This window comes from Dipodomys spectabilis, unplaced genomic scaffold, assembly GCF_019054845.1.
Source record: "Dipodomys spectabilis isolate Male_0828 unplaced genomic scaffold, ASM1905484v1 ptg000288l, whole genome shotgun sequence".
NCBI lineage: Eukaryota > Metazoa > Chordata > Mammalia > Rodentia > Heteromyidae > Dipodomys > Dipodomys spectabilis.
In genome coordinates this window covers 7,003,847-7,024,691 of record NW_024870965.1, presented here as the reverse complement: position 1 = coordinate 7,024,691, position 20,845 = coordinate 7,003,847, and the positions used below count along the sequence as shown (strand labels likewise).

Below are 20,845 nucleotides of genomic sequence, written 5' to 3'. Positions count from 1 at the left end.
GCTATAAAAAAATATAGCTTTTCCAGATCTAATATTAGCCCAGAACATTTCCACTGCTGAAACACTACCACCAGCTTACATAGTTCAAAGTACAGCTAGCGACATCATAAGTTAATCTCATTACATAGCCAATGACTGCTAAAACCCCAATGAAGCTCCAAACTCTGAAATCCAGAAGTAAAAAAAAGACTAACGTTTTGCTAATAAGATATTTAAAGACTACTTCACAGACATACATATTTTTAATTCCAGTCTGTATCACAGTCTAAACAGATTATGGCAAGAGAAAACTGTAAAGGAATTAGCCATGGAAACAGATTACCAGAAAAGTAACTTTTAATTATTAAATTTTAAGCAATACCCAACATAGGAAAGGTGTGAACAAAAATATTTGTATATTATAGAGCAAGGAACAATTCAAACATTTACTGACATTAGATCAGAGAAATCTCTGTACACTTACATGAAGAACCTGCACAGCAATCAAACAGAGCAAAACACATGACATGTGACACACTGCATAGATGCATGAAGGATTCAAGAAGGTAGATTTAAACCCTATCTATCTATCTGGATATATATATATTCCTCTTATAGGAAACCACAGCCCAGGCAAATGGTAACGCTGTTGTGGGGTAATGGACACAGGGGTGAGCAGGGACCTGCACTAGAATGAGGCTGGCTGTTCTGTATTTTAGATCCTGTCTGGAGTGCTAGTCAGATAGACATTTGTACAAAAAAAATCATGAAACTAACATACTTAGCTGTATCTATAATTGGAAAAAAACTTTTTTGTGCCAGTCTTGGGGCTTGAGCTCAGGGCCTGGGCACTGTTTGTTCAAGGGTAGTGCTCTACTAGTTGAGCCACAGCTCTACTTCTGGCTTTTTTGGTAATTTACTAGAGTAAGAGTCTCATGAAGATTTTCCTGCCTGGGCTGGCTTCGAATCCTCAGATCTCAGCTTCCTGAGTAGCTAGGATTATAGGTGTGAGCCACCAGCATCTGGCTGAAAAAAATTTTTTAAATATTAAAAAAAGTGTGAATAATAATTTGGGGACAGTTATCTAAAGATACCACGCTCATATTCTGTACAAGTAAATGTTTATTAAGTGCTAAAATATTTGTAATATGTTAAGAAGTTATTAGTTCCATAAGGAGGGTTAAGGGAGATGTATTATCAAGTATTTTGAAAATAAAAGGAAAATAAATTGAAAGTTAACTTCAACTTACTAAAAATATAGGCTTTAGCTGGGTGTCACTGGCTCATACCTATAATCCTAGCTACTCAGGAGGCTGAGATCTGAGGATAACAGGAAAGTGTGAGATTTTTATCTCCTACTAAACACCAAAAAGCCAGAAGTAGAAGCTGTGGTTCCACTGTAGGGCCAACCTTGAGCAAAAAGATTTTACTTCAGAATTTCTGAAAATACTGTTTCAAAAGTCCAAAGTGAACCTAGTAATTTCACCATACCCATTTAAATTTCTTGATTTAAAAAGATAAAAAGCCCAGAAAAGTTGATTATATATTTCAATGCTTACTATATTTCCTTATTACCCAATTCACTCTGAATTATGACATACTTACTCTTGATGAGTTGTACAAAGTTTAGCAAGCTGTTCAAAATCTTCACCATTAAGTCCTTTTTCTGAATTCCTTAGAGGTGTAACTGTTTGTGACTGTACACTTTTCCATTTCATTTCTAAATTTAAAATATTTGTTAGTCACTGGCTTCTATAAAACATATTTAAGAGGGAAAAACAGTTTGTTGGCACTATTAATAAAAGTTAATAAGCAAAGTTACCTTCTCAAACAATTCAAGAGATAACACAGTTAGATGTAGCTACACAATTACTTTGCAGTATAAGGAAACATCATTGCAGAGACTGAAGTAGCTAGTAGTGCATGTAATATAATCAGAACAAATGCAGAAAGCTGCTCAGTTCTTCTCTTGGCATTTACCAAGAACACAATGCAAGGAAAATGATTTTCTCACAGTGAAACACAGCTGTGGCCAAACAGTTAACATTATTTGTAACATCTTTCTTTTCCTTTCCTATTTTATGATGTTGGGGAGGAACCTGAGGGTCTTGTACATGCTAGGCAAGAGCTCCATACTGAGCTAGCCCCCAGGCCATACACTGGATTGTGGAACTTCTACTTTCTGATTTCCCAAATCTGGTTGAATTGTTAGGTTATTGATAATTCCAATCAGCTAGTGTGTACTCACCCCATTGCTCTTGTATGGCAGAAAGATTTGCAAGCAGTTGCTCATGATACAGCCGTTCCAGCTGAATGAATTTCATTGCTTTCTCATCTGAATAGAAAATTTGAGGAAAATAGAAATCAAGACTATTTACAGAGCTGGGAAGGTGGCTCAGTGGTAGAGCGCTTGCCTTGCATGCATGAGGCCCTGGGTTCGATTCCTCAGCACCACATAAGCAAAAAGAAAAAAGCCGGAAGTGGTGCTGTGGCTCAAGTGGTAGAGCGCTAACCTTGAGCTAAAGAGCTGAGGGATAGCGCCCAAGCCCAGAGTTCAGGCCACACGACCGGATCCCCCCAAAATAAATAAATAAATAAAAGACTATTTAAAAATAAAAGACTATTTACATTAAATCCCATTTGGAAAAGAATGTGCTCTCTTAGGTGAGAGATTTGCATCTGACCCAAAAGAAAAAAAAGGAGAGGATTCTAAATTAAAAAAAAACTTAAAGTAAGGTTTCCTGGTTTTGAAATAGGTACATTTTATTGTAGATCAGCAAACAGTAGACATTGTAAAGTTTTTAGTTCATACCTATTTGCTGAATATATTTCTGGCACAGACAACTAAAAGTTATTTAACTGGAAATAACCTACATGGAATGTTTTAAGTCTATGTGTTTTCCTTTTTGAAATTCTCTCTTTAAACAATTTTCTGCCAGGCAATGATAAGACTGCTTCTGGTTTAAACCCACCCTGACCCTTTACTATAATTCTCCATTGAATGCTTTCCTCAGGACCAGAGGGTCACACTCTCAATGACAGGCCAAAAACTTCCCTGGATCTGTAGAAAACCTTTCGTCATGCCATCAGTCATTTTCCTTCCCATCTGCACAACACATTTGCATCTTATGAGGTCAACTTGCTACCTTCCTCTCGGCAATGTTCTAAATGCTGACCCAGAAAAACAGGAGAGACTCACAGCTTCGCCTTTATCCTTCCCACGAACATGTGGTGGTTCAAATGTCCCTCTCATCCATCGTCTTAAAGGTGTCCCTGGGAGGGATCTTTAACTCCACTTTCCTACGTGGGAGCAGGACATGTTCCTCTGTCTTCTCCATTTCTCCCTGCTTTATCATGTTATTCTAAAATAAATCCTTTAAAACTTAGAAACAGGAACAATTCTCTCTGACCTCTGTCGGAGACTTAAATACGCCAGTGCTTCTCAAACTTTATTGAACAAAAAAATGATCAGAAAAAACTTTCATAGGGGCTGGGAAGGTGGCTCAGTGGTAGAGCGCTTGCCTTGCATGCTCGAGACCCTGGGTTCGATTCCTCAGCACCACATAAGCAAAAAGAAAAAAGCCGGAAGTGGCGCTGTGGCTCAAGTGGTAGAGCACTAGCCTTGAGCTGAAGAGCTGAGGGACAGCGCCCAGGCCCAGAGTTCAGGCCCCACGACTGGACCCCCCCCCCCAAAAAAAAGAAAAAACTTTCATAGACAGGATCATGGTTCTGACCCCATAGAGGCTCAGATTCTGAGGCCGGTGACTTGTATTTCTCAGAAGTTCTCAGAGCTGCTGTTTTCTATATGAACTATAGCATGGACTAGCCAAATCGTTTGGTTAAGAGGAAAGAGTTCTCTCTATACATCCACCAGAATTATATGTTCATTTAGTAACTGACTGCCCTATCTGAAGCTGGACTTCAGTTCCTCAACAGCTTTCCTCAACAGAACTTCCTTTGCTTCATTCTGCTCAGAAATGTGATGAGAGTTAAAGAGATTAGGAAGAAAACTATACACTAATAGGGAAAATCAAATGCTTGGGATACATTCTGCTTTTAGATTATATAGTGGGCCATCCCAAAAGGAATTTTAAAAAGAGAAATGAAAGGTCAGGCTAGTGGTTCACACTGTAATCCCAGCCGCTCGGAGGCTGAGTTAAGAGGATCACAGTCCCTGGATGGCACAAAGCATGGGTACAAAGCGTGGAATCCTATCTGTGAAGTAACCTAAAGTAAAAAAGAGCTTGAAGCATGGCTCAAGTAGCAGAGCGTGCAAACCCCAGTACTATGGTAGGGGTTAGGAATGTTTCTTATAAAAGTTAGTAAGTGGTCTCACATGGAAACATCTCTTCTGCTTATCCCCAGGAAGAGCTGCCTTTCCTGTGCAGCTACATATACCCATGATCCACATACAGAGACATTTTGGTCAGCGATGAGCTACATGCAACCAGGGGCCCATAAAATTATAACCTAACAGTAGAGCAGCTGTCTTAGCATGATGTTTCCCAGCAACAAAATCACCTACTGATGCAGTTCTCAGAACTTGCCCTTACCACTCATGACTTAGCTGTAATAAGACGGTCACAGGATTACTATATGTAATATACCCCATATATGCTATGAATATTATTTGATGTGCATGAGAACAGGAAGTAAATCAAATGGATTTTTGAATTTTATTTTTCAGCAATGTGTGCTTTTTTTTTTGAACATAAATATTTAATTTTGGTAAAATTAGGGCTTATTTATGGGAAGTCCAATTTAGATGTGTCTAGAGAATTTTCAGGAGTGACTGACATGTTTCCTACACCTTGCTTTCTGTGAGGTCACTGTCAAGACTCCATGGAAACCATGTGATCTATATACACTGACTGCATACTCTCCAGCATTAAAAATGGATAGTTCTCTAAAGGTTCTATGGCTCTTACAATTAAGAAAAGGATACAGTCTTCTTCCTGGAAATAGGACTCTGCTACCTGTGAAAAACAGAAAATCAGAATTAAGTTAATATTTAGGTTTACAAGAAAATTCAGAAGAAATACAGATCTGGAAACAGTGTTCTGACATGAAACTAAGACTTAGTTAGCCTATCCACCATTGTAGGCACAGGACACTCTTGAAGCCTGCTCATTTCAAGCAAAGCAAGTAGGAGCCTGTCCTTTGCACTGTATTAAAAGACATTACAAACCGCCCTTATTGGTCAGAATGAGAAAATGGCACATACATTTATGAAGGTAAACTATGAATAGACTGAAAAGCAGAAACGCGTCCTGTCGCGTGAGACCCTGTCACCTGGCCATCTCACCCCATTCCACAGGTTCCACCTGCAGCTCTCAAGGGACATGGACTTTTAGTGTGTTTTGAAAGTTTTAAAAAGGTCAGGCCAGGAAGTAAAGCTGTGGCTCAAGTGATAGCATGCTAGCCTTGACCAAAAAAAGCCCAGGAACAGTGCCCAGTGCCCAGGCCCTGACTTTAAGCCCCAGGACCAGCACAAAAAAGAAAGAAAGATGGGGGTGGGAGGTGGGGTGGTAGAGGAAGGGAAGGAGTAAGGGAGGGAGGGAGGTAGGAGAGGGGGGAAGGGAAGGAAGGAAGGAAGGGAAAGAAAGAAAGAGAGAGAAAAGAAAGGAAGAGAAAGAAAGAGAAAGAAAGAAAGGTCAGGCTAGTAGATTACAGAAGTAGCTCAGTGCAGAGGAGTTGTCTAATATGTGTGATGTCTTGGGTTTGATCTCTAACTAACACACACACACACACACACACACACACACACACACACACACACACACACACACACACACACACACACACACATACACACACGAGCCAGGTGCTGGTAGATTACGCCCATGTCCTAGATATTCAGGAAGCTGAGATCTGAGAATCACAATTCAAAGCCAGCCTGGGCAGGAAAGTCTGTGGGACTCTATCTCCAATTAACCAATAAAAAGCAGGAAGTAGAGCTGTGGCTCAAGTGGCAGAGTGCTAATCTTGAGCAAAAAAGCTCAGAGATAGCACCCAGGCTGATAGCACCCAGGACCACCACCACCACCACAATCAAAAAAAGGTAAAGAGAAAAAAGAAGAGGCAAGTGTGCTAATCACTGAGCGATAATGTTTAGGAAATGCAGAGAGCTGCAGACTGTGGAGTTCAAACATGTAGGAGCCGGTCCCCGTGAAGGCTCATCACTTACAAGACTCAGTCTAAGGCATCTGTAAATTAAGTTTTCTTGAGCGGGGCACACACATCATCCCAGATGAGGCAATACTCTTCTGTGAGCCCAGGAACTAGAGATAGCCTGAAGTGTAGATAGTTTACTTATTTATTTATGTCAGTCATGGGGCTTGAACTCTGGTCCTAGGTGCTATCCTTCAGCTCTTCAGCTCAAGGCTAGCACTCTAAGACTTAAGCCACAACACCACTTCCAGTTTTCTAGTGGTTAATTGGAGATAAGAGTCTCATGGACTTTCCTGCCTGGGTTGGCTTTGAACTGTGATCCTTAGATCTCAGCCTCCTGAGTAGCTAGGATTATAGGCGTGAGCCATCAGCACCTGGCTAGATAGTCTATTTATGTATTGACAGTAAAACTAAAAGTGTTCCCTGATAAGTATTTACATAAACTGTTGTCATATTTATAACATTTCATACTTTTAAAACTGGGTACTGATGGTTCACACTTATAATCCTAGTTACTCAGGAGGTTGAGATGTGATCATGGTTGTTCAAAACCAGACTAGACATGAAAGTATATAAAACTCTCAATATGAAGAATAATAAGAGACTTGTTGAACTTATAAATCAGCAGTAAAAGGGAAAAATTTCCCCCAAATATCCTGGTGGAAACAATATATGCTTGGAAGGGAAAAATCTTGCCTACTTTAAATAATTTTAATCTTTTCCCTATGAGCAATGAGGATAACTAGAGCTAATTGCCTCTTGTAGTTTTAGTATAAATATAAAGGAGATTTATTTTATATTAAAGATTTTGCAAAGGACAAGTTGATTTTTTAAGACTTTTATCAACTTATTATTCTGTTATAGAAATATTAGTTAGAACTAACTCAGATCGCCAGTATTCACTTACAGTTTTTACCCATGGACTATGAGGATCAGGTGGCAATGTAGCGGGTGGTGCTGTGACAAATGCTCAGCAGTGAGCTCTGGGGCGTGGAGAGCCCTGACTTGCAGTGCTTGCATGTCTCTGTGCTGTGCATGCTCCCATGTGCCTGCTCTGGTGCAACTGTCTATGACTGGTACCAGACAGCAACAAGTTACCAGTTAGTCCTGTAGCTCCAGCATTCAGGGATGCACCTAACAGAAACCAGTGCTAACTGTTCCACTATGAACTTCTAGTGTCCCCCTACTAAGCATGGGGCTTAAACTCAGGGCCTGTGCTTGTTCCTGAGCCTTTTTGCTCAAGGCTAGCAGTCTACCACTTGAACCATAGTGCCACTTCCAGGCTTTTCTGTGATTAATTGAAGAATCTCACAGACTTTCCTGCCCAGGCTGGCTTTAAACTGAGACTCTCAGCCTCCTGGGTAGCTGGGATTACAGGCATGAGCCACTAGCACTGGGCTTAAGAGACTCCTTCTTAACTAATAGCTGGACACAGTGGTGTACATCTATCATCCCAGCAATGATAAGGTACCTAAAATAGGTGGATTGCAGTCCAAGCACGCACCTGGGCAGAAAGGGAAACCCTAGCTCAAAAATAACCAACAAAAACTAGGGCTGGGGCATAGCTCAGTAGTAGAATGCCTGCCTAGCAAAAGCAAGAGCAAGAGCTCTGAGTTCCAATCCAGACACAGACAGACAGAGAGAGAGGCGAGGGAGAGGGGAGAGGGGAGAGAGAGAGAGAAGAAAGGATAAGGACAGCAGAGACTGGGAGAGGGAAAGAGAGGGGCAGGGGCTGCTACTTTTCTTAACAAACCTCAATTTCTTCACACGATTCTTCTCTGCATCTGGAGCTTATGGTTCTGCCCCAAACCCAGACGCCTCCTACAGCACTTAGCTCCAGGTGTCACCTCGCGGTGTTCCCACGGACGTGGGTGTTAATGTCCACTTTAAGATAAGAAAGCTGAGGCTCAAGATATAAAACAACGCATCCAAATCCCTCAGCCGCTGCTACTGAGGCTGGCTCCTACAGGTCACTTGCTTCTAAACTCCTCAGCACTGTGTTCTGCCAGATGCTTTCAGATTCAGACATAGCGAAGAGCAGGGAAAATGGCATCTCTTGTTTTGCTGGACTTACTTGGGGGACACTTTTATAAAGGAAATACTGCCATAGTAGAAGTCCGTTCCCTCCTTCCTCCAGCGTCCCCCTCCCCGCAAGTAATCCCAGCTGAATATTTAGGAGGCAGGGACAGGAAAATAAGAGGTTTGAGGCCAGCCTGGGCAAAAGTTATTAAGATCCTACCTTAAAAAACGGACTAAAAGTAAAAGGACTAAGGACAAGTGGTAGAATGCCTGACTGTGAGTGTGAGGCCTGAGTTCAAACCCTTCTATTGGAACAATAACAGTAATGTTATTAATAACAACTAAATTACTGTATTAGGTCAAATGACTTGGATTGATAATGACCTTGTAGGTTACACAGGAACATCCTTCTCCCGGGGAGATACACATGCAAATATTCAGCAATGACGTGACAAAATGCTTGCAAATTACTTTCAAATATCTCAGTGGGGAGAGGGAGGGCGAACAACTGCCTGAGACAGAAAACACTGAAGTTTGACCGACTGTCAACAACCAGCAAACGTGGGTGAAAGGCAGCGTGCCAACCTGGGAATAACTGAAATGAGCACAATGTACCTCCCGACGCTCCACTGCGGGTCCCTTGAGAGGTGACAGGATGTTTTGTATTTCTACACTCAGGATGCCACCACCAGCTGATTCCTGTTGCTCTAGGTCTCAGTCTACTGAAGTCTTTAGCACCGATTTGCCGATCCCCAGCCCTGACCTCTACAATCAATCTTTGAGTGGTTGAGGTAAGAGTAGAATTGTGTTGCTCTGTATTTTAGCATTTATTTGGATTCTGCTGTGCACCAAACCCTGCATTATTTGCTTTTTCATGCACTGAGTCATTTAATACACTGCAACGTTCCAGAAGAAGAGCCCCAACCACTTGGCTCATCGGTGGTAGAACCAAGCCTGTGCTTCTAAAACAGGAGACAGTGCTGACAGTTCGGAAGCACCACCTACAGGACTTAGTAATCTGGGTTATTTCTGGGAGATGGGGAGGAATTCTGAGACATAAAAAAGTTAAACAACCTTCATTATCAACTCTTTGCCTACAAACCTATCCCTTATACATTAGAGCTGCTTCTGTGACAGAACTGCCTGCAGTAGAAAATACCATTCTTACCTCCAATAAAGCAACAGGGTAATTCGCCATTTCCCTCTTGTACTAAAAGTCCTTTACCTCATTCCAAAAACTAAGGAAATTGATAGCCAATTGACCCATTTGGCAATGACCAACATTTTGTTAACTTTGTTTTCTCAGCATTTCTTCTTCATGTTTTTCCCATGCTTTAAAAAAAAAAAAAAGCCAGGCACTCATGGCTCAAACCAGCAATCCTAGCTACTCAGGAGACTGAGATGTGAGGATCACTGTTTGAATCCAGCACAGGAAGGAGAATCTGTGAGACTCTTATCTTTACTAAACTACCAAAAAGCCAGAAGTGGAGCTGGGGTTCAAGTGGTAGAGTGTTATCCTTGAGCACAAAAGCTCAAGGACAGTGCCCAGGCCCAGAGTTCCAGCCTCATGACTGGCAAAAAAAAGTCAGGCACCAGTAAATCATGCCTGCAATCCTACCAACTTGATTCTATCTTGATTCAAAGCCAGGCTGGGCAGAAATGTCTGTGAGACTCCATCTCTAATTAGCAGCAAAAAAAAGCTGGACTGGGAGTATGGCTCATATGGTACAGTGTCAGCTGGGAGCAGAATGAGGCCCCACCACCACACCCACACACCAGTGGCTTATGCTGGTAATTCTAGCTACTTTGGAGGCTAAGAATGGTGGTTTACAAGAGGCCCTATCTCAAAAATAACCATCAAAACACTAGAGTTTTGGCACTGGCCTGCAAGCAAGCTAAACAAGCACAAGTCCGAGTTCAATCCCTAGACTGGAAACAACAACAACAACAACAACAAAACCCTAAATAAGTCAGCTGCTGGTGGCTCACACCTATCATCCTAGCTACTCAAGAGGCTGAGATCTGAGGATCGCGGTTCAAAGCCAGCCCGGGCAGGAAGGTCTGTGAGATAAACTACTCAGACAAACTGGAAGTGGCACTGTGACTCAAGTGGTAGAGTGCTAGACTTGAGCTGAAGAGCTCAGGGACAGCACCTGGGCCCAGAGTTTAAGCCCCATGACCGATAAAAAATATCAAAACCATTAACCTCACACCTGTAATCCTAGCTACTCAGGAGGCTGAGACCTGAGGATCAAGGTTCAAAGCCAGCCCAGGCAGGAAAATCCGTGAAACTCTTACCTCCAATAAACTACCAGAAAACTGAAAGTGGTGCTGTAGCTCAGGTGGTAGAGCGCTCGCCTTGAGCTGAAGAGCTGAGGGACAGCGCCCAGGCCCAGAGTTCAAGCCCCACGACCGACCAAAAAAAAAACAAAAAACCAAATAATTAAATATATTTATAGGCTTAATACAAACAAATAAAGTTGTTTTGGAGATAGATCTCACTCTGTAGCCTGGCTGAGTCTCTTGCCTTTGCCTGCTGAGTACTAGGATTGCAGATATCTGCTATTATGCCCCACACTCCCACTGGAATATGGAAGTAAACTTTGGGCATTATGTCAATTTTTCTCCAAATACTTGCACAGGAATTATCCAAGAACAAGGAGAATCTATACAACCTATCATGACATCATCCACATCTAGAAATGATACCGCATTACAATATCCTATTTCATTTGCAGCTGGTACTCAACTTTCTCACAGGTTGTTTTAGAAGCAGATGCACTAAAGTCAAGTTCTAGCACAAGTGCTATGAGGAGCTTTTCTTGGTGATGAAGTCTTAGTCGCCCAGCCGAGAGCAGCCCTGCCTAAGGTTACAGATTGCCTGACTGACTGTGTTGATCCTGGGGCTGGAACTCAGGGTTTGGGTGCTATCCTGAGCTTGTCTTGCTCAAGTGTAGCACTCTACTACTTGAGCCATAGCTTCACTGCTGGCTTTTTTGGGTAGTTTAGTAAAGAATCTTGCAGACTTTTCTGCCCAGGCTGGTTAGAATCGCGATTCTCAGGTCTCCGCCTCCTGAGTAGCCGATGCTTGAGGTCATTTAGAGGAATAATCTGAATACCCTTTGCAAGCTGGGCATGGTATTACATAGGATGCTAGAGAGTTCAAAGCCGGTCTGGGCTACATAGTGGTGAAATCTTATCCCAAACCAACTAACCAACCAATCAACGAAATCTCAAAAACCTTTGCAAACCTGACCCACTGAACAAACGTTTGCAGGGCTACAAGCCCGGAAGGTGCCACAGCGCTGGTGCTCCTCTACCCTGGCCAGTCACCAATGCTTCAGAGGCCACACAGCTCTCAAAGGAGGCCACACAAGTTTGTAAAGATAGACATTTTCCTGCTCAGTGCATATTAAAATAACCTAGAAGCTGGGTGCTGGTGGCTCATGCTTGTCATCCTAGCTACTCAGGAGGCTGAGATCTGAGGATTGCAGTTCAAAGCCAGCCTGGGCAGAAAAGTCCGTGAGACTCTTATCTCCAATAGACCACCAGAAAATTGGAAGTGGCACTGTGGCTCAAAGTGGTAGAGTGCTAGCCTTGAGTGAAAAAGCTCAGGGACAGTGTCTAGCCTCTGAGTTCAAGCCCCATAATTGATAAAAAATAAAAAGAAATAAAATAACACAGAAGTAAATGAGATAAAAAGGAGAACTTCCCTATTCTATATACCAATTATACTAATGGTTTTCTTTTGTTTTTTGGTTGGTCATGGGGCTTGAGCTCTGGGCATGGGCACTGTCCATCAGCTCTTCAGCTCAAGGTGAGTGCTCTACTACTTGAGCTACAGCGCCACTTCCAGTTTTCTGGTGGTTAATTGGAGTTAAGAGTCTCATGGACTTTCCAACCTGGGCTGGCTTTGAACTGTGATCCTCAGATCTCAGCCTCCTGAGTAGCTAGGATTATAGGCGTGAGCCACCGGGCCGGCTTCAAGTATTTAAAGTTTTTCTGAATGAGCTCTTATGGAACAAGGCTTCCTACTTGTTGTCCTAACGGCCTCCCATTCTCCAGGCCCTCCCCTTCCAGTTTGCCCTGCAGTCACTACAGGGCATGTTTCTAAATCTCACACTGGTGTCTGGGGCTGGGGAATATGTGGCTCAGTGGTAGAGGGCTGCCCAGCATGCACAAGCTCTGGTTTTGATCCCCATCCGACATTTTCATTATAAGTTCCCAGTTCCTACTGTCACCATCCACTGACTCTTACCATTGTCCCTTTTCCATCTCAGTCATGCTTTCAGGGCTGATTTCTTTTCTGGTACAGTCACCTAATGAGGGAGTACCTGTCAGCCCAGACAACCTGGCAGAGTTGCCTGCCTTTCCATAATGCCACGTGGGCAAATTAGTTCCCGTTTCATTCTGCTGGATCTTGCACATGTCTACTCTGGAGAATTCTACACTCTGTATGTGTATAACTCTTACTCTTAGTCCACAGTGCTGTGTTAAGGGTGCTCCCTGTTGCAAGTCTGTCAGTTCTCCAGTGACTAGCTTTGGCTTGTGGTACCCAGTCGGGGCTCAGCAAGCTCTTGTGGCATTGCCACCCCCCCCACTCCCCCTCCCCCCCGTTTATACACAGCAGAATCACTGAGTAAGAGCAGGTGGTCACTGTACAAACTGCAGACCATCCACGGCTCCCGTGTGACCCAGAGAGTGACCCGCAGGGCTTTCCCAGGCTCAGACCCAGGGTCCCTTCACTCAGCACAGACAGAGGATGGATTTGGTTCTGGAAAACTGGGTTTTGGTGAGGGTGGTACCTGATGGAGCCAGAGGGGAAGAGCTCTGGAGTCCACCTGCTCAAGCCCGCCACGTATGAGCGAAAGCAGAGGCTGCAGAACTGGCTTGGGGGTGTCAGCCACCTCCTCAGCAGCGGCAGCAGGGGCTGCACTCACTGTCTTCGCTTGTGTTGGACACGCGGCATTTCCTACAGAAAGGAAAGGAATACATGCCTAGGTTAGGAAAAACGCCTACCACAGAGGAGCACAATAAAACCAAACAGTTATGTTTAGTAATAGTAAAACCTCCAAATAAAGCTAGCCATATTAAACACAACAGAAACCACAAGTTGTCTTTAGTAAGGTTGTGACATCTTATTGCTGCTATTAACGTACATGTAAACCACTTATGCAAAATTACAATGGAGAATATTAATGAAGAGATTCAACAAAAGTATGGGGCTAAAGTGGCGCTGTGGCTCAAGTGGTAGAGCGCTAGCCTTGAGCTGAAGAGCTCAGGGACAGCAGCCAGGCCCAGAGTTCAAGCCCCACGACCGATTAAAAAAACAAAAAACAAAAAAATGAAAGTATGGGGCTAAAAGCTGATCAAAAGCTGGGTGTGGGCCAGGCGCTGCGGCTCCTGCCTTCAGCCTAGCCACTCAGGCAGCTGAGACAGAAGGATGTGAAGCTAGCCTAGGCAGGAAAATCCTTAAAACTCCAATTAACCACCAGAAAGCTGGCTTAAGGGATAGAATACTAGCCTTGAGAACAAAAGCGCAGGGACAGTATCCCAGGCCTTAGTTCAAGCCCCAGGATACAGGATACACACACACACACACACACACACTTGCGCACACCCACAGGGGAACAATGCTGGGTATGGTGGGACACATTTGTGATCTCAACACTAGCTGGGATAGGAGGATCATGAATTATAGCCCAGATGTTAAAAAAAAAACACACACACACACACACCAAAAACCTGACCAAAAAGAGTACCTATAATTTGGCATTCTTTCTTTCCCAAATTAAAAACCAGAACAGACCTAGAAGGTAAATACATTGCCCTGTGAAGGAGCTGAAGAAGTTGTCTTTCTTTCTAAAATATGGTCAGGTAACATTAGAATTCATCATTCATTCCAGATCCCAGTTTGGGGAAGAGAGCTTTCTGAGGCCAGAGCTTAAAGCCAGTGAAATGGTTTTTCCACTAAACACAAGTAATTCAAACTTCTGAAAAATCATTGATAAATGATTCTTGGTCCAAAGCTACTAAGCTCTGCCTCACTTTCAGTCTTCAATCATCGCAAGTGAGAGCCTCCAGCTGGCGGTCCAGCACACAGGGTGTGCATGGCAGTCCAAGCCGCCCCACCTCCAGTGTGCCCGGCTTGCTTTCCTCTGCCCTCCAAATAAGCTCACTGCTCTGTTCTGGTCAAATTAGTCTTTTCCTCATCTCACTAGTAACATACTCTGCATTGCACAAAAAACTTCTCTATTTTTACGTTGTAAACTTCAACTGATTGCACGGAGGGCTTACAACTTCACAGGTCCATGTGTGTCAGTGCCTCTTCATCGCAGCCCCCGTCCTAGGCCACCTGCTCCTCACCCCAGATTCATTTCAGATGTCCCGCTTCTATTTTTTCACATACGTATATTGAATATTCTGATGGGGAATAGAGGAAAATACCTACTTTTAATATAACTTCTGAAAAAAAACTGGTAACTGTGAGCTTTCTTCAAATATGTCCAGCATATTAGTACTTGTTTGTTTAAGTCGAGTTAATTACTGCTTACTGGAGATGAATTTTGAAGTAAAGGAGGCTGGGTCTCCTCACTGTGATCTAGTCACAGCACTACACCCAAGACATTTAGCCTCACAAGCACTATGGGAAAGACAGCTTCTCATATGCTGTTCACCTCAGTCACACTCTTCCCACGTAGTTATTAGTATGCGGCTCCACACTTCTTTGTAAAATAAAAAAAGGTGAAACTTTCTAACGTTCATTTTCAGCACAAGAGATAAACTCCTTGAGGATGTTTATCACAAAGGGGACCCCTCTCCCTGCCAACGATAAGGAGAAAGGATGGAATTGGAGAGACGTTTCCCGAAAAAGGAAAAAACAAAAAAGGTCCTGAACAGATGCAGGGTGATTCTCTCATTTGACAGGGCACCAGCCAAGAGTACAAGGCCCCGATTTCAAACTCCAGAACCAAAGAGGAGGTGAGTTTTAAAATACTTAGCTTATTACTCACTACTACTGTTTGTGCATGACTGAACTTGTTTTTGTTTCTGTCTCACCAGCAGTAACATACAGTATGCAGACTTTTCAGGTTGCTTCTTTTACTTAGCAATGGGCATTTCAGTTTCCTTCGCATCTTTTCATGGCTTAATAATTCATTCCTTTTTTTGGTTGTGGGGCTTGAACTCTGGGCCTGGGCGCTGTCCCTCAGCTCTTCAGCTCAAGGCTAGCACTCTATTACTTGAGTCACAGTGCCACTCCCGGCTTTTTCTGCTTATGTGGTGCTGAGGAATGGAACCCAGGGCTACATGCATGCGAGGCAAGCACTCTACCACTAAGCCACATACCTAGCCCCTCATTCCTTTTTTTAAGTACTGAATATTTCATGGAATTGTGTTTTGATAGTACTAGGATTCCAACTGAGAGCTTAGGGCTGACTAGGCAGGCATTTCTATCACTTGAGTCTTACCCCTATACCTTTTTCTTTTTTTCATCAATCATGAGGCTTGAACTCTGGGCTTGGGTGCTGTCCTTGTGCTCTTTAGCTCAAGGCGAGGGCTCTACCACTTGAGCCACAGTGCCACTTCCTGTTTTCTAGTGCTTTATTGGAGATAAGAGTCTCATAGACTTTCCTGCCTGGGCTGGTTTTGAACTGCGATCCTCAGATCTCAGACTCCTGAGTAGCCAGGATGACATGTGCCCGGCTCCTACCCCTTTTTCAAATAGGACACTGTATAGTGTTTTTGCCTAAACTGGTCTGGACCACACCCTCCTATTTACATATCCCACATAGATGGAACAAGAATGCACCCCTTGAAATGGGGTCACATTAACTTTTTGCCGAGGTAGGAAAACCCCTTTTTGCCTATCTCCAGTTCCCGAGTATTGGGAGTCTAGGCATGAGGCACTGTGCCTGCTCCATGGACTTGATTTTCACATAGGCAGTAGAAGACAAAATTATAGTAAGTGAACTGACACCTTTATATAATGTTCTAAAAAATTTAAAAATAATATTAACATAGCACTCACAATACAAAAGCCTTCTTAAACAATAAATCCAACTGGGCACCAGTGACTCATGTCTGAAATCCTAGCTACCTAGGAAATTGAGATCTGAAGATCCCAATTTGAGGCCATTGAGGGAAGGAAAGTTCATGAGACTATTATCTCCAATTAACCACCAAAAAATTAAGAGTTGTGGCCCAAGGGTTAGAGCACTATCCTTGAATACAAAAGCTTAGGGAGAGTGCTCAGGGCCCTACATTCAAGCCCTATTCAGAAAAACATAAATTAAAATAAATCTAGCCCGGTACCAATGGCTCAGGCTTATAATCCTAGCTACTCAGGAGGCTGAAATCTGAGGATGTAGGTTCAAAGTCAGCCTGTACAGGAAAGTCCATGAGATTCTTATCTTCAATTAATCACCTGAAAAGACTGGAAGTAGAACTGTCGTCTTAATTGGTAGAACTTTTTTTTTTTTTGGGTCCGGTCGTGGGGCCTGAACTCTGTGCCTCAGCTCTTCAGCTCAAGGTTATCACTTGAGCCACAGCGCCACTTCCGGCTTTTTTCTTTTTGCTTATGTGGTGCTGAGGAATCGAACCCAGGGCCTCAGGCATGCAAGGCAAGCGCTCTACCACTGAGCCACCTTCCCAGCCCTTAATTGGTAGAACTTTGAGTGGTAGCTTTGTGCTAAAATGCTAAAAGAAAGTGCCCTGGCTTTGAGTTCAAACTCAGAGCTAAGTTTATTTTGTACTAAAATTCCTTATAATATGTAATGGTTTTCCATTAAAGATATATAATTAAGGAAGAAAACCAAATGAAAATGTGAGCTGCCACATGCCATTACTCCTTTATTATAAATTTCCCTTCTCTACATCCAATAGATTTACATTGCCATGTGTGAACCATACCACTGGAAGGAAACAAAAAATCCTTTTCTCCTTCTCTGTCAAACCCAAGTGAACTATCATTAAAACTATCCATTCAGCAAGACGGTGGTGCTATTTATGTTTTATAGACTGTGAAAGGCAAATTCATGAATCCCAATTTGGTGTAACACCTGTCAACTTCATCAAGTTCTAAAATGAGGATTACAGTTTTACTGTTTTTAAAAAAAGAAAGATGCAAAAGTATCTTTATTCACAAATGCCATAATAGACCATGAGGAATATACAAACAAATTAATGAAACTAATGAGTATAACAAACGTGTAATATATATGATAAATACACAAAAATCAATTACATCATTATATATTTGCAAAACAAATTATAAATGAAATTTTAAACGCTGTCTCCAAATATTGGTGAAATAACCTAAAATGCAACAAAAATTCAAATCTACACTTGTCCTCAGGGTCCAGAACAATTAGTTGTTTCATTAAAACTGTCATTTATCTAAATCCTATGTTGGTTCTGACAAATGCTCAGCTAGGCATATATTCCTGGCCATGCAAGAAGTATTCTGTAGAGCAATACAGAATACTCCATCTTAAAACATTAGGAACAGACCCTGTCCTCACTCTAGTGATCTAGCATGGTCTGCCACCTGAGAACAGCCACTTCCTGTTATGCTAAGGGAGAATGGTAGGACACTTGAATTAAAGGCAGAACCTTACAGTTGTGCTGTAGGTAGGAAGGGATCAGGGGAAAGAACACTTGCCGCAAGGTGGGGAGATGTGCCTAGAAGACAGCAAGGCCTAGGGGCCGACAGTGGCAATGATTTTATGTCAGATGACAAGCTAAGTTGATGGAGGGGCGGGGGTCTGCAGCGGGAAGGGCCCCACGAGATCTGATGCATTTTCATCTGTATACTACCACTTGGAGTCTAGGTGCCTTTGTTTATGCTGTCCCCTCTGCCTAGAGGGTCAGCTCTTGTGAGGTACCACTGCAACTTCAGGGCTTAACAGTGCCTGACACTTAGCAGATATACAAAGACTTCCTGGAGAAAGAAGGCGTTGTATATATCATAGAGTATAGCAAACACTATGCTATAAAAAAGGATGAAACAAATCTCAAAATGCAAGACAAAATAACTGAAATTCACCAAACGTGTGAGTGTGGCCTCTGAAGTCAGGCTGACTGGGCCTGAGTCCCACATCTACCGCTGTCTAGCTCTGTGAGGCTGGGCAAGCTAGTCTCTAACCCTTCACTTCCCCATAGGTTAAATTAAAATGGGACCCTGCTAACAAAGTACATTTAAATACACAGAAATAGAAATCTCTTCAAATTGTTCACAGTTCTGCTGCTTTGCAACATGAGGTTGAGTTTTGTGAAGGTGGTTACTGGGAAACAACTATATTTGCTGCTTTTATAAAAATACTTTCTTTAACAAAGTATTGATGGGGGTGGAGTGAGGTTTTCACTGAATTGAGGTTTTCATTGAATCCGAATCTCATTATTATTCAGAGACAACTATGGAAATCACCCAACCCCACTGCTTCCGTTGGGTGTGACCTACCTACCTATTCTGGGATCATGTTTTGTCTTGCTGAGGCTAATGCAAGGGCTGCTGGCAGAAATGTGGCAACCTACACACTCAGAGGTAAAGTATGCTTAGTAATGATTCTTAGGCCAATTCTGACAAGCCAATATAAAACACACTTTAAAACTCAGCAAAGTGAGGCAGTATGGTGAAACAGTTAGCAAGAGACTTAGGCCAGGGATCAAGTCTGGGATCAGGGACCAGGTCTGGGATCAAGTTCTGAGGCAGTCACTTATCGGCAATGTGACTGGTATTGGGATAATTGATCCTTCTGTGCTTCAGCTTCTTTCTCCAGGAACTGGGATTATTGCAGAAATGCTTCACAAGGATTATAGGAAATAATCCATGTAGGCACATATGTATGGCTAATTACCGTATTTTAAGTATTCAATACATGGTATGTATAGTATGTCAGCAAATACCTGTGTGGCTGGCATATGTCACTTTCAAGATATGTTCAAGAACTTGGGTTAAAATTTGACAAATTGAACACTCAATCCCTATTTGTCCCTAACACTAAGAGGATTTTTATGATCATACTTTTAAAACACAACCTAATATTTAACATTTTAACCATTTTGAAGTCTGTAAAATAGTGGAATTAAACATATTCATAGTGATATGCAGCCATGAACACTATGCATTCCCAGAACATTTCATTGTGCCAAGCAGAGACTCTGCCCATTAAGAAGTGCCATACTCTCCTCAGTCAGCCTTGGGGCTGTCTATTCCCGATCTAAGAACCTCACATCCATGGAATGAGGTAGTATTTGTCTTTTTGTGTGTAGCCTGTGGCTTATCCAAACTGCAGCACACCCCCGTGCCTCATTCCCTCCAAAGTGGGATCCTATCGAGAGTGTGTGCACACCACAGGTTGTCTGTTCTTCTGTCAGTGATGTCGAGCTGTGTCTGCATTTGTCCGCCATTATCTGAGCTATGACACAGGGTGTACAAGATCTGCCTACGTCCTCACCTTGAGTTCATTTCAGTGTATAGCCAGAAGCTGAATGGCTAGATTAGAGAACAATAATTCTGTGTTTATCTTTGCAGGAACTGAACAATGTTTTCCTGGACATGTATGGTTGAAAATTTCTTAACCACTGTCTTAGACTTTAATATTTCTGTTTTTTCTTTACCTCTAAAACAGATACATTACTATTTCCCCCAGATTAGTTGACTTTTCCACATCAGTGGCATTCCTATATAAAAGATGCTACTTCCGGGCCTGCTGGCATAGTTCTTACAACTGAAGGAAGCCCTCGTCACAGGCCATGGGGACATAAGCAAAATGGCAGCTTCCAGTACCATGGCTCAGAGAAACACGAAGAAGCAACCAGGACTGTCAGCACTCTGGTAATAAAAAAATAAAAATAAACATAAAAGGATATTGCTAGATTTGGAAGAAAAGAGTTCAAAAATGTCTGGAAGGTTTTGTGGTGTTTTTCCTTGCTCTGGCCTCAACCCCTTCACCGCTGGACAGCAGTCTGGAGGGCAGGAGCCAGCCGTAGGAAACCCTGGTTTTCAAAGAGGACAGCACAGAGGTCGCTGCAGATCACTGTGTATATCTGGTGCAACGTGTTTGGCTATCTAAAGGACTGACAGGCTTGTCTCAGTGTCCCCTCACTCGGAAGACATTCAGAGCAGAACAATAGCAGGTATTGCTGGGAAAGACTGTAAAAATTATGATTCAGTCCTAGATGACCGAGGAAAGCAGGCATGATAGTGCCCATCTGTATTCTCAGCAAGTATGCACTGGCAGGGGGATTCTATGACACAAAAGGGAGGAAAAAAGACCTAAAAACCAGGAAGGAAGAGCCGGGAAGGAAGTTTCCTTGGGAAGGGTGTGTATACATGGGGAAGTTAAGCAAACACACACAAGTTCAGGATAGAATGAGTGCTTAGCAAAAACTGGAGGAGACCCTGAACTTTTGCCACTGGGTGGTCTCAAGCTGATCAAGCAGGAAGGGCAAGCTGAGGCGTGGCCAGCACACCTCGAATCCACAAAGACTGCAGAGGAACATGGTCTAAGACTCCAGCAATCCTGAACAGCCAGCCCTGAGCACCCAGAAGGAGCTTATTTCCAGAGCTACAAATCTGTTCAATAACAAAAACTACTACACCTGGAACAAAGAAGTGTTGTTAGTACAACCTATTCAAGCACAGAAACCCAATAGCACAAAATACTCTCCAGGA

General features: G+C 42.8%; 1 protein-coding gene across 4 annotated transcripts in view; it reads right to left on the bottom strand.

Annotated features, from left to right (window-relative positions):
- Positions 1-20,845, bottom strand: part of Cnst (consortin, connexin sorting protein) — a 63,670-nt gene that overhangs the window by 21,401 nt on the left and 21,424 nt on the right. For all 4 annotated transcript variants that reach the window (XM_042701235.1, XM_042701238.1, XM_042701236.1 and 1 more), the window contains exons 3-6: positions 12,975-13,141; positions 4,925-4,955; positions 2,228-2,314; positions 1,585-1,699 (exon numbers count right to left, since the gene is read on the bottom strand). In XM_042701235.1, coding sequence (XP_042557169.1) covers positions 1,585-1,699; positions 2,228-2,314; positions 4,925-4,955; positions 12,975-13,141 — 400 coding nt within the window. The remainder of the gene's footprint in view (positions 1-1,584; positions 1,700-2,227; positions 2,315-4,924; positions 4,956-12,974; positions 13,142-20,845) is intronic.